The sequence below is a fragment of the Elephas maximus genome, chromosome 25 (assembly GCF_024166365.1).
Source record: "Elephas maximus indicus isolate mEleMax1 chromosome 25, mEleMax1 primary haplotype, whole genome shotgun sequence".
Lineage (NCBI taxonomy): Eukaryota > Metazoa > Chordata > Mammalia > Proboscidea > Elephantidae > Elephas > Elephas maximus.
In genome coordinates this window covers 22,941,652-22,962,798 of record NC_064843.1, presented here as the reverse complement: position 1 = coordinate 22,962,798, position 21,147 = coordinate 22,941,652, and the positions used below count along the sequence as shown (strand labels likewise).

The 21,147-nt window shown below is 52.9% G+C and overlaps 1 protein-coding gene across 1 annotated transcript in view; it reads right to left on the bottom strand.

Annotated features, from left to right (window-relative positions):
* The window catches only part of LOC126067831 (serine/arginine repetitive matrix protein 2-like), a 61,638-nt gene extending 40,832 nt beyond the window's left edge, over positions 1 to 20,806 (bottom strand). Inside the window, exons 1-2 of the mRNA XM_049870089.1 lie at positions 20,739 to 20,806; positions 20,415 to 20,644 (exon numbers count right to left, since the gene is read on the bottom strand). Of these exons, the coding sequence (XP_049726046.1) occupies positions 20,415 to 20,644; positions 20,739 to 20,806 (298 nt within the window). The remainder of the gene's footprint in view (positions 1 to 20,414; positions 20,645 to 20,738) is intronic.
* Positions 20,807 to 21,147: the final 341 nt, after the last annotated feature.

Below are 21,147 nucleotides of genomic sequence, written 5' to 3'. Positions count from 1 at the left end.
GCAAGGAGACTGGAGAGGAGGCTGGTGTCCAGAAGGGTGGTCATGATGGCCTGGACCAGGGTGGGACAGTGGCGGTTGAGAGGAGTGGGCAGCTTCTAGAGCTATTTAGGAGGTAGAATCCTCAGGACATAGTAGGGGGTTGATGAAGAGGTGAGGGAGGTGGCCCCATTTGTGGATTTGAGGAGCAGGGGGGAGTAACAAGTTTGGAGGGTCACAGACCATGAGCTCAGCTTGCCCCGCCCTGAACATGCCTGGTGGTTGTAGATCTTTGCAGACGCTGTTCCTTGTCCCTGGGATGCCCTTTCCCAAGCTTGTCTAAAGGGAGACTTTTTATTCATAACTCAAGATGAGACTCCAGTGGCTCCTCCAATACAGGAAGCCCTCCCTGGCTCCTCCAGATTTTGTCTTCCTTCTCTGTAGCCAACCCCTTCAGCATCCTGCATCTTGTATACCTCTCAGCTCCTTTGTGTTTCCTTTGCACTTTCGATCTCATCTCCCTCCATGTGTTGGAAGTCCCCAGAACTTAGTCCTTGGGGCCCTCATCTTTTGTGTCTGTACCCACAACCTAGGTGACCTCATGCAACCCCACACCTTTAAACACTGTTGATTTGCTGACGACACCAAATGTTTACGGCCAACCCAGACTTGTCCTTGCAACCCCAACTCACAGATCCATCTGCCTGCTCCACACCTCCACTTGAATGTCTAAAATGGACTTCAAGCTTATCATGCCCCAACCAAACTCCTGAGTTCCACCCATAACAGCAAAACGATAATCATGATAAAATAAATTTTAAAACTATTCCTCATCCAGCTGTCCCCATCTGAGTAACTGGCTACTCCATTATTCCAGCAGCTTCTGCCAAAAGCCTTGGAGTCATTCTTGATTTCACTCTTTATCTCACACCCCACATCCAATCCATCAGCAAATCCTGCCAGTTCTACCTTAAAATAGATCTAGAAGCTGACCATTCTCACCACCTTCGTTGTTAACAACCTGGTCCAACTGCCATCATCTCTCACCTAGCTTATTGCAGCAGTCTCCTCACTGGTCTGCCTGCTTCTGCCCTTGCCCCCTACAGACTGCTCTCAGTTATGGTGTTAAAACATAAATCAGATTATAACACTCTTCCTCTCAAAATTTCTTTGACTTCTTGTCTTACACAGAGTAAAATAGTTCATGAGACCCAATGCGATCTGGCCTCTTGTTACCCCTCAGTACCCCCCAGCCCCACACTCACACACTCTCTTCCAGCCACACTGGCCTGCTGGCTGTTCTTTGAATGTACCAGGCATGCCGCCACTTCACGGCATTTGCACATGCTTGGAACGTCCTTGCCCCTGATATCTGCCTGGCTTACCTTCTCACTTCTTTCAAGGGTCTGTTCAAATGGCTGACCTTGGTGAGGCTTTCCCTGACGAACTGAGACAAAACAGCTCCTCACTCTCTTGACCCTCCCTGTCCCCCTCACCCTGCATCCTTTCCCCCATAGAACTTATCACTATCTGATATATTATAAATTTACGTATTTGCTTATTGTCTGTCTCCTCTCCCTAGAACGGGAGCTCCAAAAGTATAGGGGCCTTGACTTTTGTGCTCCATGCTGTATCCCCAGCATCTTGAGTGGTGCTGGCATACAATAGGTGCTCAATGGGTGGTTCTTGAATGCCTCTAGACTCATTGCTTTTAACTGTCTACTTGTGGGTCTCCCCCAGTAGACAGCGGACGGCAACTGGTCCAATGCCCCGCTGTTTTTCCTGTGTCCAACACAACCCGTCCAGGGTGGGTGCTCATTAAACGTTTGAATGAACAAATGAATAAACAACAGAGTTTCCAGATGGGTTCCTTGGGGTGGTGTTGGGGAGAGGTTATGAGATAAATAGAGTTGTCTCCGGAGCCTCTCATTCCTGTGGCCCTTCCTGCCTTTCCCCCAAGGACTTGGGGTCACATTAGAGGGGGAGGAAGGCTGAAAAATTGAGCCAAAGAATCTGCAGAGGCCAGAGAGACAAGGATCAGAATTTAAGAGCTGGTGCTGGAAGGATCTGGAAGTGTAGGATTCCTACTGGGCTTTATGATTGGGACCAACCTTTGGATTTAGAGTTCTGTTTGAGGTTAAGGAACCTGAGGTTTTGAAACAGGTTAAGGGTTTAGGGTTAGGGCTTGGATTAAGGTTTTGGGCTTGGACATGAGTTGAAGTTTTGGATTTAAGGTTAAGATTCAGAGTTTCTGGTTAGGGGTCAAAGTTTGGAAGATGGGCCTGAGATTTGGGGTTAAAGAGTTCTGAGAATGGGTCAAGGGATTGAACTTTGGTGGGAAAATGGGATGAAGTTAAGGGAGGCATCAGACGCCAGACTTGAGGACATTCATTAGGTTGTAAAAGTTTCCATTCCCGGAAACTAGAGGACAGAAACTCACATTTCCTAGCAAACTTCTAGAGCCACGGGTCTCAACCAGGGATGATTTTGCTGCCCAGGGGATACGTGGCAATGTCTGGACATATTTTTGGCTGTCACAACCTGGAGGGGAGGGTGCTATTGGCATCTAGTGAGTAGAGGCCAGGGATGTTGCTAAACATCCTACAATGCCCAGGACAGCCCCCCACAACAAAGAATAATCCAACCCAAAATGCCAATAGTGCTGAGGCTAGGAACCTATTGCTAGACAATTTACCTATTCCCTGGAGGGTTAGCCAAGGGTTAATCCAAGAGGACCAGGAGTCAGGATATGAGTGTTTGGGGGCAGAGGCTGGTGTGACGGGGCTTAGGTCAAGAGTGTGGGGCAGGTGCCCACATGCCCCCTCGCCGTGGATTCAGCTTTGCACAGCTGCCTCTGGCTCTGACAGACTAAGCGGAGAGGAGGAGGGCAAGGATGGAGATGGGGAGGGAGAGGGAGGAAAGAGCCAGCCCAATCTGTCAGGGGATCCAAGAAGCTACAGACAAGCAGGGCAGGAGCTGGTGAGAATGAGACCGACAGCCTTGGCAGGGTCCCTGAGGTTCTGAGATGGGTCCGCGGGAGGCCTGGGAGGTCAGAGAGCTGTAGAAAGATGGCGGCGTCTGGAGAGGCCATTGTCTGAGGCACCCTCTGCCATGTGTGTGAAACAGAATTCATATACTAATAGCTAATGCTCGCATAGCACTTACTCTGTGTCAACATGGGTCTCAGTACTTTACATCTGTAAACTCATTAATCTTCCCACCAAGCCTATGTGGTAGGTATTACTGTAATCCCCATTTTACAGATGAGAAATTGAGGCCCAGAGAGGCAAAGGAAGCTGTCCAAGAGCTCATAGCTGTGAGTGGCAGAGCTGGCTCCAGAACCTGTGCTTCTGCTTGTGGTCAAGGAGGTCAGGGTAAAGGTCCCCTGATTTCATACGCTGCCCGTCTTCCTCTGCCATCTACATATGGAAGCTCATTGCAGCCTCTCCACAGTCTCCAGAGCTAGGTGCTGTGATTACTGTCCCTGTTCCACTGATGAAGCAGCCAAGGCTCAGGGAGGTTAAGTACCTCTTAACACAGCCAGGTCTACCCAACATCAGTCTACTCTGCTTCTCCATATTACAGCCTGGAGTGCACAGAACTCCGTGCCCACCCCCACGACCTGGTTTGTTCTTCACAATAATGCCTCAGACTGCAGGGTCCCTCAGCCTTGGCACTATTGACATTTGGGGTCAGATAATGCTTTGTTGTGGGGGCCTATCCTGCAAGTTGCAGGGTGCTTAGCAGCATCCCTGGTCTCTGCCCACTAGATGCCAGTAGCATCTCCCCTCCCCAGGTGTGACAACCAAAAATGTCTCCAGACATTGCTAAGTGTCTCCTGGTGGGGAAATTGCCCCTGGTTGAGAACCACTGCCAAGAGAGTTGGCAAGGAGGATAATCCTGATACAGGTGATTGCGGACAACGAGGCCTGGCTAGGGGTGGTGTCCTGCCCAAGGTCACATAAAGTCAGTGGCAGGGCTGCACGCAGGACTCAGGTTCCCTCCAGCCAAGAGGAAGGCCTTGCCGCTGAGCTTTCCCGCTGAAGTCGTGCTCCCCAGGGGCAGGTGTTGAGTGTCAATGAAGTGACGGAGCTGCCCCAGCCCCCTGCTCCCCACACATGCACAGGTCCCACTGGGACAGATTGTCCTTGCCTGAGCCCTCTGCTCTCCAGCTGAGCTAAGATGGGGCTCACCCTGCTCCCAGCTGCGGTGCTGAGAAAATAGTCTAGACTTTGATGTCAGATAGACCAGATTTCAAATCCCAGCTCTACTACATCCTTGCTGTGGGGCCCCAGGCATTAGAACTTAACATCTCTGACCTTCTGTTTCCTCATCTGAAAAATGGACAGTTTGGAAAAGGGCATCTCAAAGACCCAACTAGCTCTGATATTTTAATTTTATGACAAAGTAAGGCATCTTGTAAATAAGATTTCAGATGCACCCCCAACTCAAGGTGGCGTTTTGGGCAAGTCACTGTCCCTCTCTGAAACCCAGTTTCAGTTGCCATTCACCTCCAGGCAGCCAGCACTTAAGCCACACAGAAATTCTCACTGTTCTCTAAATCATAACTAATTCCCTGCCTTTGCTTATGCCATTCCCACTGAAATGTTATGCTCCCTATTGTCCACCTGGCGAACTCTTATTCATCCTTCAAGATTGAGTCCAAGCCATTTGCTCAAGGTCTTTCTTATTAATGCAGGCAGAGATAAGCACTCCCTCCTCTGTTTTCCTTTAGTGCCTCCCACTCTCCAGGAAAGCACTGACCACTGGATGTGTTTGTGTTTTCCCCATTAGACTGAAAGAGTTCTTGAAGAAAGGGACTGAGTCTGTCTAATCCTCCTACCTTGTGGCCCACACAGCACCTGAACAGGAAAAAAAAGAAAAAAAAACCAAACCCATTGCTGTTGAGTTGATTCCAACTCATAGCCACGTTATACGACAGAGTAGAACTGTCCCTTAGGGTTTCCAAGGAGTGGCTAGTGGATTTGAACTGCTGACCTTTTGATTAGCAGGCAAGCTCTTAACCATTGTGTCACCAGGGCTCTCTGAACAGAATAAGTGCTCAATAAAGGTCGAGTAAATAAGAATGAATGAATGGGGGGCGGGGAGGGAAATTAAATGGTTGCCAAGAGCCTTAGCATTTCCAACACTCTCCAATTCAGGGAACTAAGCCAGCCTCTTGCTGTCACCCAGTCTCGCATCCAGAGGACTTCCCCACCCCCAGTCCCAGCAAGTGCCTGCCACCCCAGCCACCCACACAGTCTGCTGGACCCAGCGAGTACCTTGGACAGCGACCAGACATTTATAAAAAATGCTTTTATCCTACGTAGAGGTGCCATTACTGGGAGCCGTCTGTGCAGACCGGCATCCTGGCACGTGCATGGAGGAAGAAGAGGCCTTGCTTCTTCCATTTTCCAGCCCACCCCAGGCTCTACCGAGGACTGGGCAGGGCCTGCCTTTTTCACAGTCTTGCCTCTGAATACGCCACCCCCAGCCCAAGCCAGGGGTGGATGGGGGTGAGGCAGTACTTTAGAATTTCCTCTGTCTCATATCTTCTCCAGGAGTCCCTTCTCCTCTTCCTCTAAGCCCATATACCCAAATTGTCCTCAACCCCCTTTTCCATGAAGCCCTCCAACTGAAGGGACCAGGGCTCAGTTCCTGGCTTGAGGGGTCAGCTCGAGGGAGGGAGGTGTCCTGGGCTCTTTGAGATCTACCCATTCAACAGGTATTTTCTGAGTAGGTATAAAAGCACCTATATTGTGCTTGAATTCTCAGGACCTCAGTTTATTCATCTGTAAATGAGGGTAGAAGTATGAAGGGGTTCAGACAAGATCAAGTCCTTAGAAGGGGACAACTCCATGGTTTGAGTTCAACCTCTCAGTGCAATGCATGAATTCCAACTTGGGCCAGGTGCTAAAAAAATGGAGCTACATGTCCTAGTCAGCTGCTGCTTTGCTGTGTGACCCTGGCAAATCCCTTCCCTCCTCTGGGCCTCTGGACACAAAATGAGGGATTTCTGGTCCCTAAGTTCTGGTTCAGCCCTGCAGGCCTGAGTTTCTAGGATTCTCTGATAGTGCTGGGAGGCCATGCTACCTCCTTTTTCTTCCTCCAACTCCTTTTCCCCAGAGGAAGGGGCTGGACCCTCAGGGAGAAGGTGGGAGGGACCAGTGTTCCCAGGGGTGGGCAGGCCGGTGTGGAGAGAGGAGGATCTGTCCTAGCCAGGACGTGAGAGAGACGAGTTAACAGCTCAATTGTTATTTCAATTACACGGATTATTTGAAAACAATGTTGTGAGTTTCATCACTGACAACCCTGGGAAATGGCTACCATGGCAACCAGGGAAAAGAACGGCCCTGACCAGCCAATCAGAAGTTCTAGCCATGGCCCCAGTTTGTACAAACTCTGTTCTCCATAGTGGTCCTTCCCATCATCTGCCTGGGGAAGGGGCCTGGGAGGAAAACAGAGAAGAGAGGGGCAAATGGAAGGACCGCTCTATAGAAGAGAAGAAGACTAAAGAGGAAACTGAGGCCCAAAGAGAAGAGACTCCTGGAGTTGGTTGTTTATCCCAAATTCTTCAAAGGCAAGGGCAATGTCTGATTCACTGACCCTCCACAGGTCAGCATAGAACAGGTGCTCAGTAACAGGTGTAGTTCTGGGCCTGGCTGAGATTCAGGAGGGAATTCTCTGAGACTCCCTGACAAAGTGTCTTGATCCCACTCCGCCAAGGGGACACGGCAGCCAGCCTCACCTGTTTTTTCAAGAATAAAGAGTTTATTGAAAACTTTGTATAGAGTTTGTCCATCCCTTACCACATTCTGTGACCTGGGCTGGTCCCTTCCACACCTCAGGCAGTGTCTCAGCTCCTGATGGTGGCATCTGAGGTTGGGGCAGGGCCCAGACCTTGGGAAGCTTGGCAGCCAGATCCCACCAAGGATCTTTGTGAGGTGGCAGACAGCGGATGGGGAATGGATCCCTGCTGTGCTGACAGGGAGAGAGGAGCCCTTCTGGGAGCCTCTACCGGGCCACAGAATGGGCAAGCGAGACCTGTGTGGGTCAGGGGGCATCTCTTAGAGCCCCGGATTCCTTTCCCTTCTGCCCTCTGCAGATCCTGCCTCTGCGGTCCAGGTCCTGGACCCAATCTCTCCATACAAGGTACACTACGGTCTCCAGACAAAGCCTTTTAACTTTAGAAACATCCAGTCCCCCGCTTCTTCAGAAAGAGGCCAATTTGATAGGATGCTGGCTGGACTATGTGGCTTCCAAAATTTTAGTTCTGAAAGCCCATTTCCTGTCCTGCTTGAGCTCCCCTGCTGTCCAGCCCAATGTCACTGAGTCCTTCATCAGTGTTACTTAAACAAACCCTTACATAGAGCTCACCAAGTGTCAGGCACTATGCTAAGTATTTACAAGCATTAGTTAGCTCATTTAATCTTCACAAGGAGCTGTGATTACCATCCCCATTTTATAGGTGGGGAAACTGAGGTGGTTAGGTAACTTGTGGAAGGTAAAGCAACTAGGGAGGGACAGCACAGGGATTTGAGCCCAGGCAGTCTGGCTCCAGAGTCAAAGCTCTTGACCGCTATACTACTTCTTCCCAACAGAAGATGGATAGGTTGAGTCTTGTCTAATGGCCAAGGTTACCCAGAATTTCATTTTTGATTGCCTCATCTTCTTATATCAGGAACCACCCCCTCCGCCAAGTGCTTGCCCTAAAGCACATACTCCTCCTTGTATCTTCTTAGTGGAACGGCGGGCAGACTTGTACAGAGCAGGCAGCTGGAGATTTGGCTGGTAAGTGGTTATTCAGAAATAAATGCTGGCCCTCACAGCCCAAAGTTTTCTGGTTGTAAGGTGGGGAGGGCACCTTCGTTAATTTGGTGCCTACCATGAGCAGGGCACTATGTACCAATTACCTTACTTACACCCAGCAACAACCTGGCAAGGGAGGTCTTAACTCTCCCCATTTTGCAGATGAGGAAACTGAGGCACAGAAAGTTGAAGAGACTTGCCTGAGGCTAGCCAGACAATATATATGAAAGTGAGGGTTGGTACGCAGATCTGTCTGCTTCCCACATTAATACAAGTCATGGTTCCTGTCCTCAAGGGATGAGACAGAGAGCCATGATGGGCCACATCGGCTCGTGGCGGGCTGAAAGGGGGCCCTCAGACTGCTATGGGTGTTACGAGTACAGACCAGGTAAGCAAAGTTCGGCAGGTGAGAAAGGACCCTAAAGCAAGGGCTTAGCTGGAGCAGGTATGTATCAGGGCTCAGTGGGTGACCATGGCAGATGATGAGATGGGGCCTGAAACGCCAAGCAGATGGTTTGGAGCTGATGGGCGAGGCCACGGGGAGCCATTGCTGGTTTAGGGGCTTCTTTCCCTCCCTCCCGAAGCGGGCTCCTTCTTGCCAGCAAGTAATTTCCCAAAGCATTTTCTCTAATTTGTGACTGTTTTTCTATCCCAGAAGCAGCAAGTCTCCAGCTTCTCCCAGCCCACTAGCTGAGCCAGGCTGTGCTGCCACAGCCGCAGGTCTCTGTCCCCAGCCTGGCCCACTTGGGGACCTCCAAGTCCTTCTGTCCCAAGAGCTGCCCCCCCGCCCCCCGCCCCAGAGGTCTGGGCAGGCTGTGAAGAGGGCCTTGTAGGCCCAGATCTGGGAGTTCCTTTCCCAGCCTAAGCTAAATGAGTTGATGCAGAGGCCCAGGGGTGGCTTCAGAGTGGGAGCCACCACCTGCTGGCTGTGCCCTGGGGCCCTCAGGCAGTGGGGCATGAGGGCTCTGGATGGGCCAGAGTGAAGGGCCAAGGGCTCTGTGAGGGGGAGGAGGGTTCCCTAAGGAACAGGGACTCAGAGAGAAGATGAGGGTTGAGGGGCAGAGACAGAAACTCTGGGAGAGAATGGGGCCTCTGGAAGGGGTAGATATGCCTGAAAGTGGCCAGGGGCTCAGTGAAGTGGCCATCGGTTCAGTGAGGAGTGATGGGCTCCAGGGAGGTTGGGGCCTTATCAAAGGGATGGAGCTCCAGGAGGGGGTGGGGGCTCAGTGGGGGGATGGAGGCTTAGTGGGAAGATCTGGGTCTCCAGGATGGGGGGGCAGGGCTTTCGCAAAGGGAGCAAGGGCTCTGGGGTGGGAGGCTGAGCATTCTCTGGGACTCTATGAGGGAATGAGGCTCATATATGGAGGTTCTGTGAGAGGGTGGGGATTCTGGCCAGGAGCTCAGTTAAGGGCCTGGGTTTGTGAGGAGAATCAGGGCTCTTGAGGGAACAAAGGCTCGGAAGAGAGAACATGGGCTCAGTGATGGGGGCAGGGGCCAAGCAGAGGGGCAGAGGCTCTGGAGGGGTCAGGGGCTCCATAAGGGAATGAGGCTCAGACAGCAACGCTGGCTTATGAAGGGCTGGGGCTAAGTGAGGAGAATGGAGGCCCCTCCCTTTAATGGTTGTTTTGAGAATTAAATTGGGCCATCTTCCCCCTTCCCCACACAGCCCCCTTCACCCAAAGGTCCCCTTGCCCTGGTCCTCTGCCCCTCTACTCACCAATCCCCACCTCTCTTCAAGGCCAACCTCTCAGTCCCTTTCCACTAACCCCTCCATAAATGCCCCGTCTGCACCTATTCTACTCTAAGTCACCCCTGTAGATGTTGCTGTCCCCTACAGCCAAGCACAAGGAGTCCTTGTAGCACAGTGGTTAAGTGCTTGGCTGTTAACTGAAAGGTCAACGGTTTGAACCCACCAGCTGCTCTGTGGGAGAAAGATACGGGAGTACTTTTGACACCTGTAATGTTTGCACTTGACTAAGAAACCCTGGTGGCATGGTGGTTAAGTACTACAGCTGCTAACCAAGAGGTTTGTAGCTCGTAATCCACCAGGTGCTCCTTGGAAATTCTATGGGGCAGTTCTACTCTGTCCTGTAGGGTTGCTATGAGTTGGAATCGACTCGACAGCAGTGGGTTTGATTTTTGGTACTAATCTAAAGGCTGCCATTTTGAACCCAAACAGTGGCGCCATGGAAGAAAAGCCTGGCAATCAGCTTCTGTAATAGATTACAGCCAAGAAAACCCTATGGAGTAGTTCAACTCTGTAACACATAGGGTCACCATGAGTCAGAACTGACTCAATGGCAGTGGGTTTGTTTTTGTTTTTTTAATGATCATTAAAGGAGTTTTCCCTCGTTGAGTTATTCTCAATTCTTCCAGATGCAAGTGCAACCGATTTCCTCTGTTTTGTCCTGGGAATAGAGCACAGCCGATCTGCAGGCCTCCTTCTATCAGTGCCTCCATAGCTTTGGAGACGTAAAGGCTCCTCTCAAATGTCTCTCTTCTAAGTAAAATAATTCCTCCTCCTTCTATTGGGTTTTCTAATCACTACCTTTATTATTGGGCATCTCCAAATGTTTGTGGTAAGATTTTATCAGAGTCTGGCACATAGTTGGTGCTCCAGAAATAGTATCTTGGATGGATGGATGAACTGATAGATTCTTGGAAGAATGAGAGATAGGATGGATGGGAATCAAGAAGATGAAAAGAAGGTGAGTGGTGCACGTGTGGGTGGATGATGGATGGATGGGTAGATTGATAAGTTGATTAATGGTTGGCTGGCTTAGATAGTGTACTGGATGGAGAAATAATCTCAGTCAACATCTCAACTTTTCCCCAGATCCCCCAAGTTTAGACTCCCCTAGTGTGGTTAATTGCACCCCAGTTCTTCCAGACACCCAGGCTTGAAAACTTGTCCTATTTCACTTCTCCCTCTCATCTCCTACAGCCAACCAGCTCTAAGTCCTGTTGATCCTATCTTCTTGGTGCCGTTTCCCTCTGACCTCTCTTCTCCATAGCCTCATCCGAGCCCCTCTTATTTATCTCCTGGATGATTTCAGCTGCCCTTGCCCCTTGCTTCCTTCCTATATACCCCAAGTGTATTTTCTAAAACACCGCCATCAGCATGATATTCCTAAAGTCCAATTCTAAGCAGCAACCTTCAATAGCTCCCTATTGCTCCTGTAGAATTTCCTCAGCCTGGAGGTCCACATTCCTGAATTCAGCTGAACTTCCTCCTTTCTGGTCCTATCTTTCATTCCTCCTTCACATACTCCATGCTCTGGACAAACCAGGCAACGAATGAGCTGTCACGCAGGCCTTCACCAAGCTTCCCCCTTTGCTCACGCTGTCCCTACCACCTACAATGCCCTCCCTGTCACCTCCACCAGGGGCAATGCACTCCTAGGCTTCAACACACAATTCAAAAGCTGCCTCCCTAGAAAACCTTCCCTAATCCCCTAACCAGGTGTAATCATAGGAGCCACTTCATCAAGACACATTTATTGAGCACCTACTCTGTGCCTACCTGGCTAATAGGGCCCTGATGGTAGGGTAGAGAAGAGAAAGAATGAGAAGGGCACAGAGTTTACCTCCAAGGAGTCACTTGCGCAGGCCTGTGTGTGACAATGTCATGCACTCAAACACACACAGAATTCAAGGGAACAAATCAGGGCAAATAGCATAATATTATGAGCTAACGCAAATAATCCATGTAGAGTAGAAGGTGGGTAAAAAAGAGGAAGACCCTCAACGAGATGGATTGACACAGTGGCTGCAACAACGGGCTCAAACATACCTACTATTGTGAGGATGGCGCAGAACTGGGCAATGTTTCGTTTTGTCGACCTGTAACATGTGGGGTTGTTACAGGTCAGAACTGACTCGTCGGCACCTACCAACAACAACAACGCTAACAGAGTGCTTACGGTGGCCAAGCACTGTTCTAAGTGCTTGATTTCTATGAACACGTTTAATCCTCTCAGCAACCCTATGAGGTAGGTGTTCTTAGGTGCCGTAGAGTCAGTTTTCAACTCATAGCGACTCCATGTGACCAAGTAGAACTGCCCAATAGGGTTTTTCAGGCTGTAATCTGTATGGGAGCAGATCGCCAGGTCTTTTTCCCGCAGAGCCGCTGAGTGAGCTTGAACTGCCAGTCTTTTAGTTAGCAGCCAAACGCTTAACTGTTAGGCCACCATGACTCCATATGAGGTAGGTAGAGATGAGAAACTGAGACAAAAGGTTGGGTAATTTATCCAAGGTTGCTCGGCTGGGAAGTGGCTGAGCTGGGATGGGAACCCCGGCAGTCTTGCTCCTGGATCTGTGCTTTCAACAGTACACGGTGTGTGGGACAGGGAGGGACAGGGAGCATTCACATCGAGGCTCATCCTGACCCCCTGCCCCGCTGTGCTATAATATCCCCTTCCGCCAACCGATTCCCTTCGCTTCCAGCCCAGCTTAGAGGCTGATTTGGAAAAAGCAGTGAAAAGTGGACCTGACAGAGGAAGGGACTCAATCTACTCCAGAGACACCATAGGGCCCTGGGCAAGTCCCTTTCTCTCCTTGAGCCTCAGTTCCCCGTCTGGATAATGGGTTTGAATTCAATGATCCCTAAAGGCCTTTTCAACTGTAAGGATGCATAATCCTAAATCCAGTTGCTTGGATGGGAGGAAATGTAAACCCTGGGAGCACGGCCACCTTTTGGCCTCGGGGCCCGGCTACATCCCCCAGGAATTCCCTGTTGTCCCTAAAAACACCATTGCAGCCCCTGGTCCCTGTGGGCCCCACTGTGAGGCCACTGTCCTATGTCTGGTCACCCGAATCTGTCCCGCTCATCACCTGCCCATCATCTTGTCTGCCCACTGACCTGAATCCACCTTCCTCTGCTACCTATCCATCAGCCTGCCTGCACCCATCCACCTTGCGTCCCCGTCTGCCTGGTGTCTGTCACTCTGCCCATCACACACACACACACACACACACACACACACACACTCCACTCTCTCCCAGTCCCCTGCTCTGCAAGCACCATAGTCACAACAAGGGAAGTGGGGTGGGGTCCTTTCCCTTTTCATTCACAGACAAGCCCACCGGCTTGACACCAGGACCTGCTTTCTGGAAGCCGAAACAATCTTCTGCCACCCAGCATCCTCTCCCTCCCTGGGAGACCCACAGCCCCCTCCTCGCTGGGCCCAAGGGCTTCTACTTGAGAAATCTGGTCAGAGCCACATGCCTCCTGCCAAAAAGGGCCAAGTGGTCCCGGAGGAAATCACTGGACAAGAGCGTGAGGATGTGTGTACAAGGATGTTCGTCGTAGAATTGTTTGTAATCGCGAAGGACTGGAAACAACCCAAATGTCCAATAGAGGGGCCTGGTTAAATGAATTATGGTCCAGCCACACAATGGAGAACCACGCAGCTCTTAAAAAATGATGATGTAGATGTATATTTATTGAAATGGCAAGGCATTCACAATATATTATAGAGTGAACAAAAGCACGTTACAAAGGCATATGTATAAAGCAAGCTGCCCCCTTTTTTTTTTTTTTTAAGATCTATATATGTCAAGAAGGATAAGCACTGAAATGGTACCCAAGTGGTGGTGGCATTATGGATAATTAAAAATACTCTCATATATAAAAAGACACCTATCTATACAGATACATAAATGTACACACAGAGAGTCACTCTGTATCAAATACATCCTAGGAGCCCAGCACGGCAGGAAGCCCTTTGTCTGTTTTACCTCATTTACTTTTCCCGACAATCCTACAGGGTGGATTTTATTCAAGCCATTTTATAGATGAGCAAACAGAGGCTCACTCAACTAGTAAGTGGCAGAACCAGGATTTAAACCTGCCTGTCTGACTCCACAGCCATGTTCTTAATCAGTAGGTTGTCATGTTTCTCCTTTCGTTTATCTGTAACTTGTCTATTTAAAAAAAAAAATAACATATTTCCTTGGGTGATAAATGACAAAAGTGAACAAGATAATGAAGGAATGAGGCTGGCAAGCTGTACACAGCCCTTGGGTTCCTCCAGAGGGTTCCTCAACGGCCCTTCCTTCTCTGCTCTGTAAGTGCCTGGATTTGTGGCTGGTCCAGCCTGTTGGGGAGGGGCCAGCAACCCTGCTTAGGATTGTTGTTGGGTGCCGCTGAGTTTCGACTCAGGGCAACGCCATGTGACAGAGTAGAACTGCCCCATAGGGTTTTCAAGGCTTTAATCTTTACCGGAGCAGATTGTCAGGTCTCTCTCCTGAGGAGCCGATGGGTGGGCTTGAACTGCCAACCTTTTGGTTTGCAGCTGAGCTCTTAACTGTTGCACTACCAGGGCTCCTCTGTTCAGGGTTGTGCCTTATATATTGCCTTATATAATGCTGCATGGCCTAAAGCCTCCTCAAGCCCAAATTTAACCCAGCGAGGGTAATAACTGCCTGCTTTGTGCCAATGCCATGGTAGGCACTACAGGCACCAGAGTGAAACAGCCCGGTGTCTGCCTTCAGGCTCTCCTCATCCGGGGCAGTTTCTCAACCTCCGCACTACTGACACTGGGGGCTGGACAAATCTCTACTCTGGGGCGGGGGCTGGCCTGTGCACTGTAGGATGTTGAGCAGCATCCTTGGCCTCTACCACTGGATGCCAGTAGTGCCCCCAGCTGTCCAGTTGTGACAACCAAAAATGTCTCTAGACACTGCCGCATGTCCCCTGGGGGGCAGAATTGCCGCTGGTTGAGAACCACTGAGAAGTGGATGATTCAGGCAGGTGGTAAAAAATGTCCTAACGAAAAATCTAAACCAATTGCTACGGGAGTTTGGTGTAGACAGAAATCCTTTGTGCCTGTATAGGTCAGAGAAAGCTTCTCCCGATACACCTATTCCTGCAATTCAAGAGTCCCTCGAGGTTCTTCTCATTCTACAGACTTGTCTTAGCTGATCTCATCCATCATTGTGGCTTCGAAGATCTATTTCCTGTCCAGAACTCTCAGGGTGGTCCTGGGGTAGACCACTGCCCACTGGTCATCTCCCCTTGCATGTCTACCAGCATCTCCCATCCAACCTTCCACAACCTTCCATGTTCACATCTCCATAACCCACACAGCCTCCTAAGTCAGAAAAGGGGACTCCTCCTGCCCTCATGTTCACACAGTCACCAAGCCATGTCTATTCTACTCTGAAAACCCTCATAAATCCTCCTCATCACCCCAGGGCTGACCACCATCAGCCCCGGGATCCAGTCTTCCCTTCCAACTCATTCCCCACACAGCGGCCAGAGTGAGGCCTCTGAAGGCAAACCTAACTGTGCCACTCCTTCACTTAAAACCCTTCAGTGGTTCCCGCTGCCCTCGGATAAAGTCCAAACTCCTCCTGGTGGCTTTCAAGACCCACAGGACCTGGCTTCTGCTCATCTTACTGGCCTTGTTTCCTACTTCCTCCCACTCCCGCACCCTACCTCTCTGTATTGCATGCCAGCCAACTGAAAGTACAGTTCCTCCCATATTCTCCCTCCCCTAGGGGCCTCGGTACAGGCTGTCCCCTTGGCCTGGAACCTTCTCCCCGTGCTCCTGTTCCCTGTTGGGTAATGGCTATTCAACCAGCAGGTCTCTGCTTAAACACCACTTCCTCCTGGAAGCCTCTGCTGCTCCCCTCTTGGCTCTGATCATGCTTAAAAGGAAAATGTTTGTTAGTCTCTTTCCCTGGACCACTTGACTTTGGCCGGCCAGGATTCTGTCCACTTGCTCTAGCATTTAGCACACTGCCCAGTGCGTAGTAAATACTTGCCATGTATGTGTTAATGTGCATTTTAAACTGAATGATGAATGGAGGAACAGACAGATAGATGGATACATGCAAGGAAGAGGTACTATTTGGTTTGGATCTTGAAGGCTGTGTGCCTGCAAAAGCTTTTCCAGGGAAGGGCATTCGGGTTGTGGGGTCAGAATAAGTAAAGGGCAGGTGTGGTGGCCTGGAGGAGTGTTGGATTGGAGGCACAGTGAAAGATAAAGGAGGATGCAGACAGATTACAAGGACCTTGAATGTCATGGTGCGGAGCCTGGACTTAATTCAGTAGGCGATGGGGAGCCATGCAAGGGTTTTAATCAAGCAAGTGACATGAGCCCACCAGCGTTAGAGAATGATCACTCTTGGCTGCAGCAGGGAGTGTGGTGGGGGGGGATCTGAGGCTGGTAGGTCGGGCGGGGGCTGCCACATGGGCTAGGTGGAAGCCAGTGAGGTCTGAGCTAGCGCAGGGGTCATGGGATAGGTGGCAGGGGAGAAAAGGTAGAGACGAGGGTGAAATGACTCCGCGCAGGAACCTTAAACTTACTCCCACGCCCCTACTGCATGCAGGGACTGGGCTGCTCCACCACCCCCAGACAAACGCAGCCTCATGAAGGATCCTGAGGTCAGAGACAGATCCTGGTAGTCCTGACTCATCTCTGCCAAGGCTATGGACAAAACCAAACAGAAAGGCACAGCCACCTTCAGTCCCATGGGAATCAAGGGATGCAAACAGGGTGATAATAACGCTGCTTCATTTATGGAGTTTGCTGTACACCAGGCCCTATACATTTAATCTTTGCAACCCAGTGAGGTAGGTATTACTGTTTTCTCCATTTTATGGAGGAGGAAACTGAGGCTCAGAGAGGCAAAGTAACTTGCCCAGAGTCACACAGCAGTAAGTCAACAAACCCAGGCTGGCTTAACTCCAGTGCTAACACTCTTAACCAGTTGTATACAATATACAAAGGAGGGAGCTGATGGTATGTGGATGGTTGAAGGGTCATGGGTCTGATGGGGAAACAAGAAGTTCCCGGCCTGACCCCAACGTGACCTGCAGCTCCAGAGGAAGGGGTCTGCTAATGGGGCATGGAGGGAAATGTGGGGGAATTAAGGGAAATTCTCCCGGTCCCTGCTCCCCATGTACTCAGACTCAGGTATGCAGAAAGGTGTGTCCCCACTGTAAGAGCACTGGGCATCATTTAGCCCCAGCTGGGTCACCACCAGCCTTTGTGGGAATGAGAGAAAGTCATCTTCCTCTGGGGCGATGCAGGCTCACAGGCCCTGGGTGATGCGCATGGTTAAGCCCTTGACTACTAGCTGAAAGGTTGCCGGTTTGAACCCACCCAGAGCCTCAGAAGACAGCCCTGGTAATCTGCTTCTGAAAGTCACCTTGAAAACCCTATGCAGCCGTTCTACTCGGCACACATGGGGTTGCTGTGCGTCCAAATCAACTTGAGGCCACTAACTTGAGGCCACTAACAACAACAGCCCCTTCCTCCAGGAGGACAATCTGCCTGGGCACCTGGCTTGTTGAGTGAAACTTAAGGTGGATTTCAGCCCCTGCTCTCCCCTCCTGCACCTAGTGCCTTTGGACAGTCACCAACCTGCTCAACAGTACATGACAGCCCTGCTTCCAGCCCCACCCCCATCCTGTACCATCTTCCCCAGCAGCTACTCTGCAGCATCCTGAATAACAGAAAGGCCCCCCCTGCCAGATACGTAGAGCTCACAGCCTCCCACAGACTTAACTTGTGCCCCCCTTGGGAGGAAAAGACAAAGTTGTATTATGCGCACCATCTGGATGAAAAAGTTGAGGACAGAGCCTATCCTGGTGGTGAAAAAAAAATCTAGGCTTTCTCTAGAGAGCTCTGAATCAAGGCACAAGATTCTAGAAAGCAGAGGCCTCCAGTCAAGAGCTCCATCTTGAGGGTGCTCTGAGGAGCCCAGAGCTGTGAAGGGTGTTTTCCCCTTCATTGAGGTGTGAGGCCTTTCTCCAGAAGCTGGGCCTGAGGCCTGGGTCTCAGCTTGACTGGGGTGGACTCTGCTTTGTCCCCAGCCCCTAGTGCCCTCCAGCCCGGAGGCCCCAGCCTGGCCCCCTCCTGAGGGTCTCCTCTTCCTCAGAAACCACCTGACTCTGGACTCTGTTCTTAGTACTCGCCCCCTCCCCCCAAGCTGAGCTTTGCCTGCCTGGCAGCCCGAGTTACATAAACAGGAATCTCTCTCTCTCTCTCTCTCTCTCTCTCTCTCGGAATACCTGAGGCTGCATTTCCGAATGGAGCTTCCTGACGGAAGAAAAAGAAAAAAAAAAGAACAGAGAGAGGAGAGGAAATTTAATTGGCTGACTCCTATCGCCCATGTGGTAAATAAACTGGCGGCTACAAACTCTGTTAACTGAGGAGGAGGCAGGCTCTCCTGCAGTCCTTGCCCCCTGGATTCAGCCCAGCCCCTACTCGGACGGGGCTCCCGCGGAGACCCCAGAAAAATCAGAGCCATGGAAAGCAGCAGGGGGGCTGCCAGCCCTCCCTCTGGGCACAGCTATTCCCAGACCATCGGAAATGTCCTGAGATCACAGCCACCCCTCCACATACACACGTTTTATGGAAGGGTTGTGACTTGCCCAGGGTCGAAACACATCGTTAGGGACAAAGCTGTGTCCTCAGTGACTCTCTGTAACTCAGGCTTCTCCGGCAAAGACATTTCTACAGCCTTCTCCAGGCACTGACCTGGGAGTACTGCGGGTCTAACTTAAACACTTCTTGCTGCACTTAAACAGGTGTCCTCTTGTTTTGCCTCCAGTGTGAAGGTAAGAAACTACTGCTCCGCCTCCCCTCCACAGGTAAGGAGGGTCAGTAGGGTCTGCAAGTCAGGAAACCCGGGTTACTGATCTAAATCTGGACATAGGTCACCACGTGACCTCAGGCCCCTGCTTCCAATACTTTAAAATGGGAAAAAGTTGGCCCAGCTGGTCTTCAACGAGCTCATGGTCAGGAATAGGGGAGGAGGCTTCTCATCTCTAGGAACCAGCTGAGAGGACCACCTCAGGAGGGCAGTGCCTTTAGCTGAGTGAGTCCTAGCAGGCCTTGCAAAGCACCCACCCCAGGGTCCCCAGAGACACATACAAACATGCCCAGGAGGCAGTGTTTAAATGTGGCCCATGGCTTTCCCTCCCAGGAGGAATGGAAGGGGGAGTTGTTCCCCTGTCCCCCCTCCCCCAGCCCAGCTCTGGGGCAGACACTGGGAGAAGAAGAGGAATAGGGGTGGAGAAGAGATTGGGGTAGGGAGGGGGGTAGAGAGCAGGTGACTACTACAGAGAGAAACAGAGGCAGGCGGATGGAAGGTGGGGGGAGAGGTTATAGATGGGCAAAAATGGAAAAATCCATCATGGGGTAAAGCCCAAATTCCAAAAAGGGTGGTAGAATAGGGGTCATTGATGGGGGACAGAGTGGGCATTGATGGGCAAGTACAGGGGGCACTAATGAGAGACACAGGGGCAGGGTGGTTAGGGAGGAGCCTACAGGTTCCAGGGAAGATTGTTGAGGGCAGCGGTGACGCTGATATAGGGTGGTGGCGCTGACTAGCCAGGGAAGAAGAGGATGAGACCCAGGACCTGCTGCTCGGGAGGGAGACAGTGGGCTGGCAGCAGCTGAGGCCCTCAAATAAACCGCTGCCTGTGCCGGGGGCACCTCAGCCAGCCCCGGAGACTCTGAGATACCCGGAACCAGACCCAAGGAGAACGGAGTTGGCACACACAATCCCTGGCCAGGCCCAATGGGGTGGGAGACAAGAGAGTTCCTAGACCAGCAAGTGGAGGAAGGCTCCGGCCACCTTCAAGCGGCGGCCCATAGCTGCTCTACCCACCAGCAGGGGGTGCCCCTTGCAGCTCAGGGAGACCTCGGGGACTCCCGCTTAGCTCCTCCTACCACAGCCCCGCCTGTGGTCTCTCAGCGGCGCCCCAGATGGGGGCGGGGGCCGGACAGTGCCGGATAGGAAGGAGTAGGGAGGTCAGGTCCAAAGGCTCAAGCGAGACGGGTCCGGACTGTGCCCACTGCTGGCCGCCGGGCACCCTATGCGCCCACACAGTCCATGCCACCCCTGTCAGCGTCTCGGGCCCAAGGGTCAGTCCCAAGTGGCGCTCCCTTTGGACGTGAGGCCGTCGGGGCCCCCTCCTTCTTCCGTGGCAGAGACAGTGTCTCCGGAGCTGGACCCGCAATAAGAGGGCAGCGCTGCCCTTCGCCTCCGCCTGTCCCTGGGCAGCCCGAGGGCGGCGGGGTCATGCTGTGGGGACGGCGGGGGTCCCTGCAGACCGGCTCCCCCCTGAGGTGGCTGCAGCCGTGCGTGTCACCACAGCTTGGGTCTGCCTCCGGGGCAGCACGACCTCGCATATGCACACTCGCGCGCACACGCTCCCACCGGGCTGTAGTTCCCGGCCCGGACCCCGCCTCTGGGAGGGGCCCGGGGGCCGAACCCCGGTGGCAGGAGGGCCGGGGACGCCCGGGTCCCGGCCCTGCGCGGAGCCTACGCGCTGCCTCCCCAGCCCCTTCCGCGCGCGGGCTCGGCTCCTGCCGCTGCCCCCTTCAGCCTGCGAGGTTCCCAGGGGCTGCCGGGCGCGGGGGCGCGGTGGGGGGCGCGCGGGGGCGCCGGTTCCGGGCCGAGAGGCGCCTGGGCTCCGCGCGGGGAAAGTTTGGACGTGGGAAACTCCCTCCCGCCGCCCTACTAGAGGAGGGGGCGCGAGGGCCGGGCGCAGGGCTCCCCCTGCACCGGAAGACTGGTCCCCCGCGCCGCCCGCCGCCCTGCGCTCCCTCCGCCGGGGCAGCGCCCCTCCGCACGATCGGCCCCCTCTCTCGCACCCGCGCTCTTACCTCGGGGAGCGGCCCGGGGCTCCCCCAGTCCTGCCACTTCGGGACGCCGCCTGGGGCGGGAGCCCCGGCGCGGGCAGCGGTGAGTCCGGAGCCGGCGGGCACCCGGAGGAGCCGGAGGACAGCGGGCGCGGAGGGGGAGCCGCGGAGGCGGGTGCGCGCGTGTGTGTGAGCGAGAGAGCGGGGAGAGCGAGGGAGTGAGCGAGCGGGAGCGAGGGAGTGTGCGTGTCTGACTAGGGGGGAAGTGTGCAAGGGACGGATCCCTTCCTTCCTCCGCAGCCTCTGGTGGAGACTCGGAGAATGCAGCGCCGCTGGGCAGGAGCGCACGCTGCGCCGAGTCGCAGGCGGCGGCCCGCTGGACCCCGCCGTCCGAGCCCCGGCCCCCTCCCCCTCATCGCACCCTCCCCCTCCGGGAGGGCCGGCCTCTCCCTCTCAGGGGCGGCCTAGTCCCAGGAAACCCCCGGGGGCGGTGCCCCTCCTCCTCCAGCCCCGGATCCGCGCGAAGGGAGCGCCCCCAGGAGGGGACCTCCTACCTCCCGCCTGGTAGCTCCCCAGCAGGCCCCAGCGGAAACCGACCCTTCTCTCCCACCTGACTTTACGACGTCCAGGGTCTCTCATTCCCCCCTCCCCCGACACTACTAGGCGAGCCAGGCTTCAGAGGAAGAGGGGCGCAGGCGAGGGTGGCTGCCCAGGAAGGCCCCTTGCACAGACCCACTGGCCAGTTTCAGGCAGAATC